Raw genomic sequence first — 16786 nt, forward strand, 5'->3', positions numbered from 1 at the left:
ACTCCTAGGACCTGGGTTCAAATGCATGGGAATATTTATTTGTATTTGAGTATTTTCATATACATGCCTATGCTTTCTAAGTGTATTTCCAAATACATTCCAATATTCTACTACTTGTATTTTCAAACAATATACATCTGAATACTTATAATGTGTGTGAAAGTAATAGAAAAACATTTGAATTCAGTCTCTCTGCTAGGAGTGTTCATATTGTTCTTGCTAAGCCAGTGTTTATCATTTCAACAGGTGCTATGCTCGGGGGCGACCTGAACAATTCAAATGGAGGATGCCCAAGTCCAGTCCGTGAGTAACCTTATGACAGACTACTCTACAATACCACTTCTACTGACAGTACTACGCTCATTGACAGTCAATTTGTTAAGAAATGGATGTACTCATTGAAAAAGGGCTAATTTAATCCAATATCTTAGGTGCTAGACAGAAAAATGTCTGCACTATGATTTGCTCCCACAGAGATTTATTGAGATGCTCAAATGACAGAACTTTTCCAAATGTCTCAATAAATATCAGCATATTAGAGATGTGGATGTTGCTTTTTTTCAAGAAAAGGGCCTGCTAAAAGAATGTGAAAAAGTAAGGGAAAGTGAAACATATTTTATGCTTGTCACATTGCCAAGAGCAATCATATACTCCATCCAGGGTCCAGTCCTTAGTAGTTCCTCTCCATCTCTTCCTCGATCTTCTCTGACATTACTGTCCCAGTATTACCTAGACTGCCCCGGATCATCTTGGAATGTCTCCATTGACGTCAGCTGGTGTCCCTAGCACTTGCCTGGATAGACACCAGAGCAATGTGGGAGCCAGGCGGAGAGGGAGACCCAGAAGGTTCAGGTGTCAACCCTCCCTTGGGGAGAAATCAAATCTAGCCCCAGGCTTTTGGCAAGAGGGGAGGCCTGGTGTTAAGAAGGCTTGAAGCACGCAATCCAGGGATAGCTGAGATTATGGTGTAAAGACAACTTGTCATGTGTCATTGTGTGGCACGACGACATGTTTTTCTGTGTACTTTCTGCCGTGGAATGTACACATTTTCTCACAGCTCATGAGCAATGCAAGCTGACTATGGGCACTTTTTTAAATTCAAAACATTGTTTGTCATTGAGTTGGGAGCACATCCATGGTGTCTGTTGTCCCCCAACCAGTGGTGTAGTGTTATTTTTATTGTTTAGGTGTGGGAGCGAAAAGTATGACGGCATAATTTCTCAAAGTTTGTACTGACCGATGTAGCCTATTGAATATCATTATAGAACATTCTATCGTTATAGAATATGCAGAAAATGCATCCTCCAATTGCAATGTCTGCCTATTGTCTGTCTGAAGATTTGTTTGTTTGCTGTGTTTTACCCCATTTTTCTCTCCCCAATTTCGATCTTGTCTAATCGCTGCAACTCCCAACAGACTCGGGAGGCGAAGGTTGAGTCATGGGTACTCTGAAACATGACCCGCCAAACCACTCTTCTTAACACCCAGCCGCATGAGCCAAGTAATGCGCAATGTGCCAAGTAAAGCCCCCCCCCCCCCCCCCCCCCCCTGGCGTTTTCTTGGTGTATTCCAACACAAAATCTTTTAAAATCCTGCATCGTTCCGATTATCGCATTGCACAAAAAAAAGACCTTTCCCATGAAAGCAGCCTCCCTCCCTCATATAATTTCCTCTGTGACCATGGATAGTTGAAGGATAGATTAAAACATGGCTCTGTGCTGTATATCATATAAGCTCCTTTCAGATCAGTGATGATGAAATAAAGGACTTTTAGCCTCTGAGGTTTCATCTTCTAAATACACTAAGCAATTCCTGCTGTGCCTAGGTAGGTGTTGATTTACCTGCATGGGTTTTGTCATTTATCTCGCTTCCTTCCTTTTCCCCTTCCAGCTAACGGATACATCAGTGCCAGGGCCTCCCCGGGCCTCCTCTCTGTCTCCAATGGCAACAGCCTGGGGAAAGTAGTTCCGGCCAAGTCCCCGCCCCCGCCTCAGAGCCCACAGATGGTCAACAGCCGCAAGCCAGACCTCCGGGTAATCACCTCTCAGGGTGGGAAGAGCCTGATGCAGATGGTGAGCTCAACCAAGCTGAACCACTAACCAAGTTCAATCAGAACCAGGCCATACCAGGTCTAACTGGGGTCAACCAGGCTTTACCAGACTAAATGGGACATGTCTGTGTTTTGTTGACTTTAATTGCATCAAAATAGTAATTGATGCGGGTTGTGACTATTCCCCTTCCACAAACTCTTTGACACTTATTATGCACATGGTCATCTCAGTTTCGTAGCAAGAGTGAAATCTAGTATGGACTTTGGAGTTGTTGTTTTTTCTAGTTAAAGATTTTTATTTTAGATTTGTGCCTCCACCAAAACCACCAGATTGCCGAAACACAACTTGTGCAATCTAGAGTAAGCAAAGGTTATAAAGAAAATATTATATCATACACTATAATATCAGTAAAATACACTGATTGTACAAAACATTAGGGACACCTTCCTAATATTGAGTTGCACCACTTTCTGCCCTCAGAACAGCCTCAATTCACCGGGGCAAGGACTCTACAAGGTGTCGAAAGCGTTCCACAGGGATGCTGGCCCATGTTGACTTCAATTTCCCACTGTTGAGTCAAGTTGGCTGGAGGTCCTTTGGGTGGTGGACCATTCTTGATACTCACGGGAAACTGTTAAGTGTGAAATCCACAGCAGCGTTGCAGCTCTTGACACACTCAAACCGGTGCGCCTGCCACCCACTACCATACCCCGGCACTTAAATCTTTTGCCTTGCCCATTCACCCCCTGAATGACACCCATTACACGGTCCATGTCTCAATTGTTTTAGAGCTTAAAAATCCTTCTTTAACCTGTCTCCTCCCCTTCATCTACACTGATTTTGAAATGGATTTAACAAGTGACCTTGATAAGGGGTCATAACTTTCACCTGGTCAGTCTGTCATGGAAAGAGCAGGTGTTCCTAATGTTTTGTACACTCGGTGTAGTATCGTTGACAAACAGGACCTTCTCCTCTCTGTTCACGGTCTTCTGTCCAGCATGACCTTTAGTCAACGGACGGTCGAGACTAGAGATTCATGTGTTTTGGGTTCAGAGAAAGGTCAGTGGCGTAATTATTTCCGCTCCCGCCCCTTTGCAGACAGATGATGAGCTGGAGATGGTGAGCGAGGTGAATTTGTTTGTTTTTTTCCCTCCTGTCACTCGCATGTGTCGATGACTGTTGACCTTCCCCCTACATTTCACATGGTCACAAGTGTGCAAATCAACGCTCATGAGTGTGTCATTTTAAAGGCCAAAGTATAGTCTCTTTGGCTATGGCTCAATGGCATGTGGTGGTATGGTCATGAGTTTATAGTCGCCACCGGATTGCATGTGGTTTTAGGGGTCGTAGTTGTGTGACTCCAAGCATGACTGCATATAGTCCTACAACTATGATCAGTTGCTGTAATTTAAGGTGAAAAATAAAGATTCCTTCAAGCTATGCTAGCATCTATCAGTGGGAATGTTAGCAACTTTGGGCGACGTTTGCCACACTTCGCTTGGATCATCTTCATTGTTTTGTCGGCCCATTTTCTTCCATCAACGCTGACACTGTTGGGCGGTATGATGGGTGTCATTTCACATGGCAGTTTGTTGCCACCACCAACTTGCAGCACGTTCCCTGTCCATCTGGAAACTGCATGAGGTTACCCAAACAATGAATGGCATGCATTTTTAAAGGGATAATTCACTTTTTGAAGTAAGCTTATTAATTTTAAAATGTGAACTATTCCTTTAAGGCTCGTTCGCGTTCACCTGGCAATGCCACCACCACTATTGTGTGTGTGATGCATGACGTCAAGTCTCCCGACAACACCTCCACCTAATACGAGATACATTTTGAAAGGCTTAGCTTGTCATGAGTCCAACCATATCAACATTTGACATTTGATCATGTCAGAAGTTCCATTCATTGAATACACAGGTTTTAAACATGTCGCTCATTTCTGTCAAACACCAAGGTTTAAATTATTTTGTTTATTTGGTCTAACATTTTCCCTCATTTCCTTTCTTCCCAGAATGCCCAGCGTTTGGCCGGCGCACAAGTGGCCCAGGCGCTCACCACGCCAGTGGTCTCCGTGACAACGCCCAGCCTCCTGGCGCAGGGGTTGCCCTTCTCCGCCATGCCGACAGCTTACAACACAGGTTACCTGAAGCATGAGCAGATTGCTACAAATGCTTATACACTGAACAAAAATATAAACGCAACATGTAAAGTGTTAGTCCCATGTTTCATGAGCTGAAATAAAAGATCCCAGAAATGTTTCATATGCACAAAAAGCTTATTTCTCTAAAATGTTTTTTACATCTCTGTTAGTGAGCATTTCTCCTTTGCCAAGATAATCCATCCACCTGACAGGTGTGGCATATCAAGAAGCTGATTAAACATGATCATTACACAGGTGCACCTTGTGCTGGAGATAATAAAAGGCCACTCTAAAATGTGCAGTTGTCACACAGCACAATGCCACAGATGTCTCAAGTTTTGAGGGAGTGTGCATTTGGCATGCTGACTGCAGGAATGTTCACCAGAGCTGTTGCCAGATAATTCAATGTTCATTTCTCTACCATAAGCCGCCTCAAGTTGTTTTAGAGAATTTGGCAGAATGTTCAACCGGCATACCACGCCATATGGCGTCGTGTGGGTGAGCAGTTTGCTGATGTCATCGTTGTGAACAGGGTGCCTCATGGTGGGGTTATGGTACGGAATGGTACAGAGATACCATGACGAGAACCTGAGGCCCATGTCAGAAGGATCTATACACAATTCCTGGAAGCTGAAAATGTCCCAGTACTTCCATGGCCTGACATGCCACCCATTTAGCACGTTTGGGATGCTCTGGATCAAAGTGTACGACAGTGTGTTCCAGTTTCCGCTAATGTCCAGCAACTTCACACAGCCATTAAAGAGTGGGACAACGTTCCACAGGCCACAATCTACAGCCTGATCAACTTTATGCAAAGGAGATGTCGCGCTGCATGAGGCAAATGGTGGTCACACCAAATACTGACTGGTTTTCTGATCCACGCCCCTACCTTTTTTAAAAAGGTATCTGTGACCAAGTGATGCATATCTGTATTCCCAGTCATGTAAAATCCATATAGTAGGGCCTAATAATTTATTTATATTGACTGATCCTCTGAAATGGTTGTATGTTGTGTTTCATATTCTTGTCCAATAGACATGCTTGCATTGTGTGTATATATTGCACAGACACTAGTTCAGGATTGCACAACTCTGGCCTCCGAGTTCTGCAGTCCTTCTAGTTTTCATTTCTCCCCGACACCAAAATCAGTAGTTTTAGAGTGGCGGAGTAACAAACAGTGAGTAACAAACCGTTGCAAAAAGCACCATAGCTGCACTAGTGTGTACAGAGTTCCTATATAGATTGATTCATTTCAACATTACACATGAAAGGAAGTGAATGTGGCTGAACCATTTTCCCTCTGTCTTTCGCCTCCCTCAGAATACCAGCTGACGAGCGCTGACATCACCGCTCTCCACGCCCTGGCATCACCAGGCGGCCTGCTGCAAGGCAACGTGTCGTGGCAACAGCAACCGTCTTTGTCCCAGCAGCAACAGCAGCAGCAACAGCAACAACTTAGTCTGGCGTCGCTTAGCAACTTGGTGTAAGTCCATCCTTGCATTGCCACGTCACAAAGCAACCATGAAGCCGTCCTCCATTCTCTACAAACCAATTGATGACTGTCGAGCTGTCCATCAAAACACTATGCAACTGGCCATTCCTGTCATGTAGCATAGTGTCCCCATGTCATTTGTAACTGCAAGCAATTCACATCCTTTAGATGGGGTCTGTGAATTGGTGTCACCGACATATGCCACCCCAGATCCTTTTCTTCTTGAAGCACCATCGTTGTTTTTAGGGATGGGACTTAATACAGGATTTGTTTTTAAAGTTTATATACTGATAAAATACCTAATTATCTTAGGTCAGATGCCCTGTGTGAGGAAAATACCTGGCACAAATAAGGACGGTCGTATTATGCTGCGTTGTGGCTCCACACTCAGCTTTATGATGGCAGCACACAGGATCGTGTAGTTTTTTTAGAACCTCCAAAGTTGCAAGAGTCACCGTTTTGTCCCAAACAGCAAAGGTCAATGGTCAAAATGGATCCCACTGCTGGCACCAATACCTCCCCCCCAGCCCAGCCAAATCCTCCAGTGGTCAATTGACCCACATAATAGAGGTCAAAATGGCCACCATGCACACACACTCAGCCTCAGTAGCCTGTGTGACTGAGTGAGTGTGTTCTCTCCTTTTGTCCACAGCATGTGGGGCATGGACAAACAGAGCGGGGACCTGTCTAGCCAGATCTCCAGTCTGGCGGCCAATCTGAGGTGAATGTCTTTGCCGAGGTGTCCCTTCGGGTGGATGGGGACTGTTCTCTATTCCATGTTTTCCTTCCTTAAGAACACAGATGCCTTTTTCAGAACAATTTTATTTTGGACAATGCCAAGTACATTTACAAACGATAGCAAAGTCTTTTATTATAAAGGGAGAGTTGTCTTTTCCAGATGGTGACACATATTAGCATTAACCACAGGGGGGGCACAAAGGCTTGCACTAACATTGAATCAGGCAACGGTCTGTCCAGAGACCACTTATGAAAACCATTAAATATCATTTACCACTCCTGAAAATGTGGTCACAGCTCTTTTTTTTTTTAATACTTCTTCTATATTGGACGAAATGGGATTGGGCACAACTTCAATCTATTTATGATCTATCCCTAACATATACATATTTCCATTCATGTATTATTATGTCCATCTATTTTTGTTTGCAATTGCTGTATCGATGGATCGGTAGATTGATGAATACTAATATACCCCCTTCATGTACACCTTTCACATGCATAGCTACATACTCTGTCATTTTCTTTTGCAAGTGTCTCCAATGTTTCTTTCTCCCCACAGCGCCTCGCAGTCCAACCTCCTCTTGGGTAGAGATGAGTGGTTGGGCCGGTACTGTATTTCTCCGTACTGTCATGTCTGTGCGCTTTTGGCTGCCCCGGCATGTAAATTCTGTGGTGGTGATTTACACTTGACCAAAGTTCCCAGGTTATTTCAGAAAATTCCGGAACCGGGAATCCTCCAACTGGGATTTTTGAAAAATCCCGTTTCAGGATTGTTTTTCCTGAGCCGCCATGATCTCTTGTCAAATCACCCCTTTCATACACAGACAATTTCATGCTTTTCTAATGCTGTTGGCCTGTTTTTGTATGGATTTTGGGAGCTTGAGGGTTACTTTTACTTGTCAACTGCTTGGAATGGATTTGATCATCAATTCAAATGGTGTTGCTGCTACTACTATGCCTTGTTGGTGCTCTGTCTTGTGATTAGGGGTTCCCTCCGAAACGTCACATGAGAAACCTGTCACTGTTTGTATTGCAATATATTGTAATTGTCAAGTGAAACTCACCCATCCTGTTTTCTTTCTCTTAATTTCCATCTCTGTGCTTAATCTTTGTCCATCTTTCCCCTCCCCTCTCCTGCACTTCTCTCCCTCTCTCTCTCTGACACTCAGGCCGGTGGGGCACATACCTCAGGGCACCATGCTGACTGTCAACACCAACTCCAACATGAGCATCAAGTCTGAGCCCATCTCGCCTGGCCGAGACCGCCACTCCCCGTGCCCCCCGCCGTCCTCATCCGGGGGGGGCGTCCAGACGGCCGCGCCCCCGCCACAATACCCTGGTTCCCTGCTGTGCCTGGAGCCCCCAACCGGCCGTTCCCCCGCCGACAGCCTCAGCAGCAACGGCAGCTCCTACGAGGGCAATGACCACGACGACCCTGTGGCAGGTGGCGGAGGAGGAGGCATCGGCGGAAGTGCAGCGGGCAACATGGGCAACCCTGGCCGCTCCCTGCCCCCCGAATTCAGCCCCTCGGTGGAGCTCCTGCGGGCCCAGAATGAGGCGGAGCAGGAGGGAGCCAACATAAAACGCATGAGACTCGATGCGTGGGTCACATAGAGGCCATGGCGCCAACATCATCGACCCCTGAAGCACCACAAACACAGAACACCCCCCCCCCCCCCCACCACCACCTCCCGCCATTTTCCACCTCCACTTCGCTGCCTCCATCCAAAGAATTTGCCTCCACCTACCCAGCTCCCCAGGACTCAAAGCAGAGACAGAAATGTATGGGCTTGTGCTCCACCTGAGGGGAGGATGGTATAGTGTGCTGTTGGATTTTGTATTGGGCAGCACATTGAATATGGGGGCTCAAAGAATCTCGATGCTGTCCCGCTCAAATTGAGTTTGTGTGTTTTGTGGGAATTGACACTTGCGCTATCAGGATGATAAGAAGATAATGGATGGATTTAAAATAGAACATATTCTCCTAAATGTTTTGACTGCTCATTGCTGTTTATACCAGGCGTAAAAGTGAATCTAGAGATGTTAGTCGAAACGTCACGTATTTGAATTTGAGCACGACTGTATCGTTAACAGTCCGACGGAAGGCTTTTGCTGTGTTTGCTTGACACAAGTGCTAGTTTTCACCTTGGGACTTTCTGCCCCGTTGACTCTTCAGTTCTGTTGTTCGATATAATTAGCACTGTCTGCTTCAGAAAGCACCCCTTCAAAATGCACTTTGGGAATGACTGTTTTGACGAGCGCTGCTTGCAAAGATTGCTGGCTCAGCTTCATCAGTGGCACTGAGCGAAGAGACCCCAGACGGGCAAACAGGATGTCCGGTCGGTCCGGGATACACAGGAATGGATCCCACCGCTGCCACCAATTTCCATCACCCCAGCCAAAGCCTCAGGTGGCACTCTGTGGTCAACTGGCACTGTCAGCCAAGGCCAAATCGAGCATCTTGCCAGAGTGCCGATATCAACCTCTTTTCCTAAATGCCAAATGCCTCGGACGCAGTACAGGGACACTGAAGAATATTGTTAAGTTATTATGACTGACCACCTCCACGAAACAGTAAAAAAAACACTCAGACTTTGATTCTGCTCTCAATATCTCTATGCTCAGATGTACTTTGTGTCGTCACCTGTGTTTCCTTTCTGATTTTGAAGGAATTGTTGCGATCTTTGTTGCACCAGAATTTAGGCTAGATGCTGAGATACAGGACTTCTAAAGGCTTTGTTCTACTAGTAGAAGACCCCGATGCAATGCATATTTAAAGTTTGTTTTGGACTTCTGGTTGCTCTCTTTAAGGAAGTATTTGGTCTTGGCATTTTGGACACATTCATAAAGGTTAGAACTGTTGAACTGTAGTTTTGGGGAATTAAGAGTAAGACTTTGTATACAATTATTATACAAAAGCGTTTTGATGTTCCCTTAGCTTTCTGCACCTCTTTGCAATGTTTAAAAAGAGCTGTTTCAGCAGAATGGAAAAATACATATTCTATATTTCTATAGCTTCAGTTGGCAGCAAAGCAGTAGGCTTTTCAATACAGATGTGTGTTCATATGAATATATTTGCATAGACTTCGCTAGGTATCCCTAAAACAAGCAATGTGTTCATTCTCAGTGGATCTGCTTGCATATGAGTGTGATTGTGATATGTTTCGAGCTACGATGCAGGAGTCCTGCCGCAGTAGCCGAGAAGTTTTTCAGTAACCTATATAATGCTCGTGTTGATGGTGTGCACTTTCTGTCTCACTCTTGAGGCCTGCTTGGCCGCGGCGTCAACATGCCCTTTGGCCTCACGCTCTGAACCCAATCCCCAATAATCAAAGTCAAGTGATAGACCACTATAACAAATTATAGAAATAAAATGGATTGTACTATTAAACTAGTACAATTGCATTGAATCATGGTATTTTGTCTTAAAAGGATCAGACTTCGTAAACTACAGTATACACTGTCAGGCTGAGCGAAAACGAATGCTACTTTATTTGAAGTAATTTGCCGATTTTTGAAGTCACATTTTAATCATTCATATGAAATCGTGTTTTCATATGCTTCACCCTCCGCCGTGAGCTACGTCCTAATGGAGTTGTCCTATTTGACACAATGTAAGAAGGCGGTGTTGATTTCTATAAATGTATCTACTGTACATTATGCAACACAGGTTTAGTTTCATTGCCTGCTCAGGGTATCCCAGGGTTCAGTGCGTATGGCTGGCACCAGTGACCTTTCTTGTGGGGAGCAACGTTGCAGATAGAAATGTAATGTCTAGAACGGACATCCCTGCCCAATTCAAAGTTTTTTTTTCTTCTACACTCTACATTTCTATCTGAACTTTTGTGTAGTCACGCCCACCTCAGTCTGAGGGAGCGGTCCCTCTGGTTTGAGACATTTGACACCACACTGATTTGGTTTTAACACCCTGACACTTGCAGGCCACTCATGTACAAAAGGTTTTCTGTCCAATCTAGCAATGTAGTCTGAAGACAATCTATAATGTTAAATGAAAAACCTGCACCCTTTTTTTTTCTTGTGTGAAACGTTTTCTAGATCTTACTATTTTTCAAGTGTTTATTTGTGCTGGTGACAGCTCCATTGTCTTTTATTAATATTCTATTATTATGGAGCTTATATTTTTCTGGTATTTTGTGTAGGATATTCAACCTTTTATTTAATCGACCTTATATACATGATATGTGTAACTGGCTTCCTTTCTTGAAACTTGCTAGAATTGCACGATCAGTTATTGTGACATAGCAAATGCAATGAAGGAAAATACCAGTTAAATGCTGCAATATTGATTAAGATATGAACATTTATTTATGTGGGGGGGGGGTGAAACTGAAATGAGCAATTAACCCAATTCGAAAATGTAAATGCGTGGGATTATACAAAACAAATGTTACATGCATTAAAAAAGAAATCACAATGCATCACAAATGAGTAAGAGAACCTCATGAAAAATGTAGCATAAGAAAAACAAATGATAGCTAATATATTGTGCTCGGTTAGTCTGCTTTGGGTTTTCGTTGTAAAGGTTATTTTTGTTTTTTGAGAACGATATACATTTTGTGTATATTTTCATATACAATGTATGCACTGATGTTATTAAAATTCTATACCGCTTTTACAAAAGTGTTTGTTGTACCAAAGTATCCAAGTCCCTTAACCTTATCCTTTTTGCGTATGTTTTACCGTATTTTATATATTAAATAGACAAATTGAGTGAAAAAGTGATCTTGTCTTCTTTTGAGCTGGCTGTCAATCCCCATCTCATCCCTTGGCTTCATGATGTCATGACACAACTCGGGAATACTAGGTGCTTTATGAGAAATATCATTCCATTAAGACAGTGCCAACCATATTGAACGACAATGTCCAAAAGGAATACAACAATTATATCAGCTGGCTGTAATTTTACAAACAATGTACTGATTTGTTCATTGCTTTTATGGTACTGTACAGACATAAGGCACATTGCGTGTAGGCATTAAATTATACTTCATTCCCATCCATTGGGAGTATTAAATGCTGTAACAAATTTGGAAATGAAATGTAATCATTGTAGTTGAAACAATTATAGCTGCTGTGACAACCCCACTGTCTGCTGTATTCTTTCTCGTTTTCCTTATTAGGATGTCGGTGGGAGACACGGGAGGGTTGTCAGCGAAATGGGACACACCTGGGCCCAGGATAAATACACATCTTCCCCATTGAGCCTCTCCATGCAGACACTGATTTTGGTTGTGGCCATTTTGTTTGTTTGCTTTGGCACCATTCAACACCCCTCATTGTCATATCTATGCATGCAACCACTCACACTATTGTATTTTGTTATTCCTTGTCTCCCTCGTTGTTACGGGCTTCCAGCCTGTTTGACACCGCATTTTTTTTTCTTCTTAAAAGTCAACTCTGCACTACGTTTATACTTCAGCAAAGTTGCACTCAAGTCTTCATAAATTTCAATAACTTGAAGACCCCGTGATTGGGAGTCCCATAGGGCGTATGGCACACAATCCTGCAATTACAAGCAACTTCTATGGGGTTGCTAGCCTCAAGTCATTGTATTTCACCATCAACCACTGCAAATGCAATCCAATGTTTCAGATGAAATCCAAGCTGATGAACTTGATTGATTCTTCCCCCCTTACTCCTTCCAAATCAACACCATGACAGTTGTGTAGAGCTGAATGGGTACCAACAACATTTCAAACAAACCTCAGTAGGGCAAAACATTGGGGAATGTGTGTTATATTGTGAACACACTTGCATCTCTGACATAATAGAGTAAGGAATACATTTCTATCTGCAAGGTTGCACAATGTTTGCCTACTGAGCATGGCCCTGGTCTATCAGAAAGCAAAGTGGACATATTCCCATGTCATTTATCCTTACATCTTTCAGATCTACACAAGTGTCTAGGGACTGGGGGTCCATCTAGGCTTCAGGATATCTACTCTTCCTCCTTAGCCCCACCAACTCTGCCGGGGAGGTGGGGCGGTGGTGGGAGGGGCCACATCAAAGACAGCCCCTTCACTGAGTGACGAGCACACAAAGTAGAGGTTGGCACCCAGCATGACCAGTATGGGCAGGAAGGAGAGGCCGAAGCCCAACCCCCTCACACTGCTGCCTAGGGACACACACACCCAGTAGATCAGCCTGTAGGGTGAGAGATCACAACAAGATCAGACAATTAGGTCACACGAACCCAGTAGTTCAGCCTATAGAAGAAGAGACCTGGGGCAAGTTCATTTTGCATGGCCCGGGTGGGTGGAGATTTCACTTAAGGACCAATGGAATGGTCTAAAACTCTGCCCAACCAGGGCACCGGCCATGTTAAACGAACTCGCCCATATTCAGTGAATATTAGTAACCGCTGTCATATTGCCCCAGTCTAAACTTAAGGTAGACTACATAGTAATTTGAAGATACTTCCTGCTAACAGAAAACATGAAAATTCCGGTCTGCCAAGATTAATTCAAATCTCCAAAAGGCGATGCAGAACAATAAACGAATACCAGATAACTCTATGGGTCAGAGAACATGGAGATAATATACAGAGAACGGATCAAGTGTTTACAAACATGATATAAAAAAGGTCAGAAAATATAAGGATAACAATGTTGACTGAAAGTATAGATCAGAGAGAAGGGAATGCTACTACCCATCTGCACGAACACACCAGGCCCCATCTGCACAACACAACCCATTCTGCACCCACAAAGCAGTATTACCTATCCCTCCACAAAAGCCATGGCCCTTGTTGAGAAAGGGGAACAATGGCCACGTTTTAGGCTGACTACACTAGAGACGTATGCCCAATCTCAAAACAGCTGATTATCTAGTGATGCCACGTCGGCTACATCTCTGCTACCTGCAGAGTGAATGCACATAATCACACACACAAATAAACATACAGTGTAGAATGCACTGTCACCAAGGAGGCAGAGTAGTGAACATACATTTCACACACCTGCCGAAGGCAAAGACGATGGTGAGCAGGGGCACAATCTTGAGCAGGTCCTGGCTAATGTAGGTGGCCATAATGGCCAGTTGCAGGAAGTAGAGCAGGAAGATGGAGAGCGAGTCAACCACATAGTGCCGGTGCACCGCCATCTCCCGGCTCTCCTCCCCCACCTTGCCCTCGTAGAGGGGCATTACGGCGCCGTAGTGCAGCCGCGCCACCCCCTGCACCAGCACACCTGGGAAAGGAGAGGAGGGAAGGGGGACAGTGCAAGGGATGGGGATAGAGGTAGGGGGAGAGGACGATTGTTTCCCCTCCCAGAGGATGAATAAGACAAAAAAAGTGAGGAACAGCAAAACAATGCATACATGAGAGTTCAATTTTCTTTATTAAAACATTAGCATTGCCAAGAGCAAGAAGTAACACACATTATGAGTCTGTTAAATGGCTAATAGGCAACAACGTCATATCGCAGCCCAACCCTAATAGTCCACAGTCTTACCTAGAATGATGGGTATGACAGCAAAGAAGGAGCAGCGTAGTGTGTACACCAGCCTGAGAGGGGCGCTGTCCAGTGGCGGGGCATCAAAGGGAAAGAGGGCATAACCACCCCATACGAGTAGAGGGAATAGAACAGCTGCAGCACCAATGCCCAGGCTAAGTTTCAGAACATCCCCGCAACACATATCTAAATAACAGAGGAATCTGGGTTCAATTAATTACAGCCAAATATTGGGAAAATTGCTTTTAAAAAAACAAAAAAAGTTGTATTATAATCAAAACTAATTAAGACTTAAAAGGAAAAAAAAGGGGTGTGCTGTGGGATTATTTGAAATACTCTGATGAGGTAGAGTTTCAGATGTTTTCAGAAGATGGGCAAAACATTTTTTAATTTTTTTAATCAACATAATTATTAACATAATTATTTTGATTTCACCTTTATTTAACCAGGTAGGCTAGTTGAGAACAAGTTATAATTTGCAACTGCGACCTGGCCAAGATAAAGCATAGCAGTGTGAACAGACAACACAGAGTTACACATGGAGTAAACAATTAACAAGTCAATAATACAGTAGAAAAAAGGAGAGTCTATATACATTGTGTGCAAAAGGCATGAGGAGGTAGGCGAATAATTACAATTTTGCAGATTAACACTGGAGTGATAAATGATCAGATGGTCATGTACAGGTAGAGATATTGGTGTGCTAAAGAGCATAAAATAAAATAAATAAAAACAGTATGGGGATGAGGTAGGTAAACATGGGTGGGCTATTTACCGATAGACTATGAACAACGGCAGCGATCGGTTAGCTGCTCAGATAGCAGATGTTTGAAGTTGATGAGGGAGATAAAAGTCTCCAACTTCAGCGATTTTTGCAATTCGTTCCAGTCACAGGCAGCAGATAATGACATTACTATGACAAATATTTGTTTCATAGTAATGCACTTCAATCCCTGAACTGATTGACATAAATGGTTTTGATCCGGCACTGGTACATACGTGTGTAGTTGTCCCGCTCCTCTGTCCATTGTGGGTAGTAGTATACTGGTGGGACTGTATGTGTCAGGGGCTCTAAGAAAGAACTCTTCTCAGTGTCCATTTCCTCATAGTAGTTATTTTCGGGTGGGAACTCCTCCCATTTGCTAGATGGACGCACTATCACTGTCGGAGTGAAGACCTGCATAGCCTTTTCTGGCATCCAATTCACTGGGCTTTCCTCCTCATCTTCAAGCGAACCATCCCTTTCCTCATCTTGGCCTCCCTCCACCTCCTCATCCGTCCATCTCTCTCCCTCCGGCATGCTTTCTCTCCATGTTGCCTTTCGCTCACTCTCTGGCTGTCTCTCCTGTCCCTCCAGAAGCTCTTGGCTCCCTATCTCCCTCTCCTCCCCTTCAGTTCCCTCGCTCTCAGATGGTACACTTCCTTTCTCTCCCTCTCGCACCATCTCTTGGTCTCCCTGCCATGGTGCTAGGCTGAAAGGCAGCTGAGCTGGTTGCCTCCTTCTCCTCCTTTTCATCCTCTTCCCCCTTTTCTTCTTCCATCCTCCTGTGCTCTAGGCCCAGTTGTTTCGATCCAGGTGTTTGAGGTCCTGCAGCTGTAGACCCACTGGTTGTAGAAGGCCCTCCAGCTCGGTCTTCATCTGGCTCTGGGTTTAAAGTCAGGTGCTCTGACATCACTGTTTCTCTGCCTGTCTCGGTCTGTATGATATTCATGTCTAGGGGCTATGTGTTGTGAGTGCAATTATTGGCCCGTCTGTCTGTCTGCAAAGTGACTATTTACCATTGCGTTTCAACATTTCAAATGATATTCCATAAAACAAGTTGGTACAAAATATTCTCATAAGGGCAAGTCCCACTGATTCACCTGAAAGGCAAGAGCAATAAAACTATGTATTACCGTGTGACTACAAATCAATCTATTTGATAAGCTAATGAGCTGTCAGTGAGCATGGAAGGAGAAAGTTAACTTTTCCTGTGGAAAGTGGGAATGATCAACATTCTTATATACAGTTGGTAAAGGTATAAAGCCTACTTTATATCAATTTGTAATACACTGCAGAAACAGGGAGCTTACAGAGAAGGAATGTTGTGGTAAAAATTTGCTTTGCGAATCTGGTCTAACGATACTGGACCAAATCCATAGTGAAAACACCAAGACATAAGGAACTTTGAACCCTGTAGCCTAATTGTAGTTGACTTACCTGATGTCTAGGCTCCTGCTGTTCCATGAGATTCAAATATGATGTTTTAATAGTGTAAATAAGTTAACTTGTCCTAGTGTTTGTCAAACTCGGTCGTAAAGTGAAACTTAAGTAGGGGTGGGTTGTTTCACAGGTGTGTCAAGGTAAAGCACTGCAGGACATTTGTGTAGTTGCAAAGGCAGTATCATGTGAAAACTTTGTCCACGATTACGTTTTCTACAATGCCATAGAGAAAAATAGTATAGTTTTTGTAGGCACTAACTCCGCCATGGTTTATCCCAAAACCCGATTGTTTTCCCATATGTATGACTGAACCAACCATAAGTAATTTATTTCCGGGTTTTTGGACTACAATCTGGCTAGCTCAAAACCACAGATATAACATTGCGATAGAGAGGGTTTGTTAAACAAACTTTTGTCTATATATCATGTTGGTAATCTTTATAAATTATTTTATTCATTTTAATCGGTGAAGATGCATCCCCTCGTCGTAAATATAGGCTACCCATAATATTTTATTTTCATAAATCGCAGGTAGGCCAACATTCGATAGTCTACTGTACCGGGTCTTTGTCTAACATCAACAGGCCAATAAAGAGGCTGCTTTCTCACCGCGCTCCTATCAGAGCGCTGTGCGCTGCACGTGTGCCTCCTCGGCGCAGTGAAACCGAACCCTATCCACTT

At 43.8% G+C, this 16786-nt stretch overlaps 2 protein-coding genes across 9 annotated transcripts in view; one reads left to right on the forward strand and one right to left on the reverse strand.

The window, feature by feature from the left end:
• Positions 1 to 11169, forward strand: part of LOC109903572 (myocyte-specific enhancer factor 2D homolog) — a 32609-nt gene extending 21440 nt beyond the window's left edge. The window contains exons 6-13 of one of the 8 annotated variants that reach the window (XM_020500353.2): positions 247 to 303; positions 1891 to 2072; positions 3150 to 3179; positions 4069 to 4195; positions 5518 to 5680; positions 6342 to 6410; positions 6990 to 7037; positions 7600 to 11169. In XM_020500353.2, the coding sequence (XP_020355942.1) occupies positions 247 to 303; positions 1891 to 2072; positions 3150 to 3179; positions 4069 to 4195; positions 5518 to 5680; positions 6342 to 6410; positions 6990 to 7037; positions 7600 to 8044 (1121 nt within the window). In that variant the 3' untranslated portion in view covers positions 8045 to 11169. The remainder of the gene's footprint in view (positions 1 to 246; positions 304 to 1890; positions 2073 to 3149; positions 3180 to 4068; positions 4196 to 5517; positions 5681 to 6341; positions 6411 to 6989; positions 7038 to 7599) is intronic. The other 7 variants (XM_020500354.2, XM_020500356.2, XM_020500355.2 and 4 more) reach the window with 7 other exon arrangements.
• tmem79a (transmembrane protein 79a) lies at positions 10245 to 16529 on the reverse strand. The gene is made up of 4 exons (XM_020500360.2): positions 16103 to 16529; positions 13903 to 14088; positions 13410 to 13638; positions 10245 to 12595 (listed from the first exon to the last, which is right to left on the reverse strand). The coding sequence occupies exons 2-4, from the start codon at positions 14084 to 14086 to the stop codon at positions 12403 to 12405; spliced, it is 606 nt and encodes a 201-aa protein (XP_020355949.1). The 5' UTR covers positions 14087 to 14088; positions 16103 to 16529; the 3' UTR covers positions 10245 to 12402.
• Between the last annotated feature and the right edge of the window lie 257 nt (positions 16530 to 16786).

Source organism: Oncorhynchus kisutch, linkage group LG14, assembly GCF_002021735.2.
Source record: "Oncorhynchus kisutch isolate 150728-3 linkage group LG14, Okis_V2, whole genome shotgun sequence".
In the NCBI taxonomy this organism is placed as follows: Eukaryota; Metazoa; Chordata; class Actinopteri; order Salmoniformes; family Salmonidae; genus Oncorhynchus; species Oncorhynchus kisutch.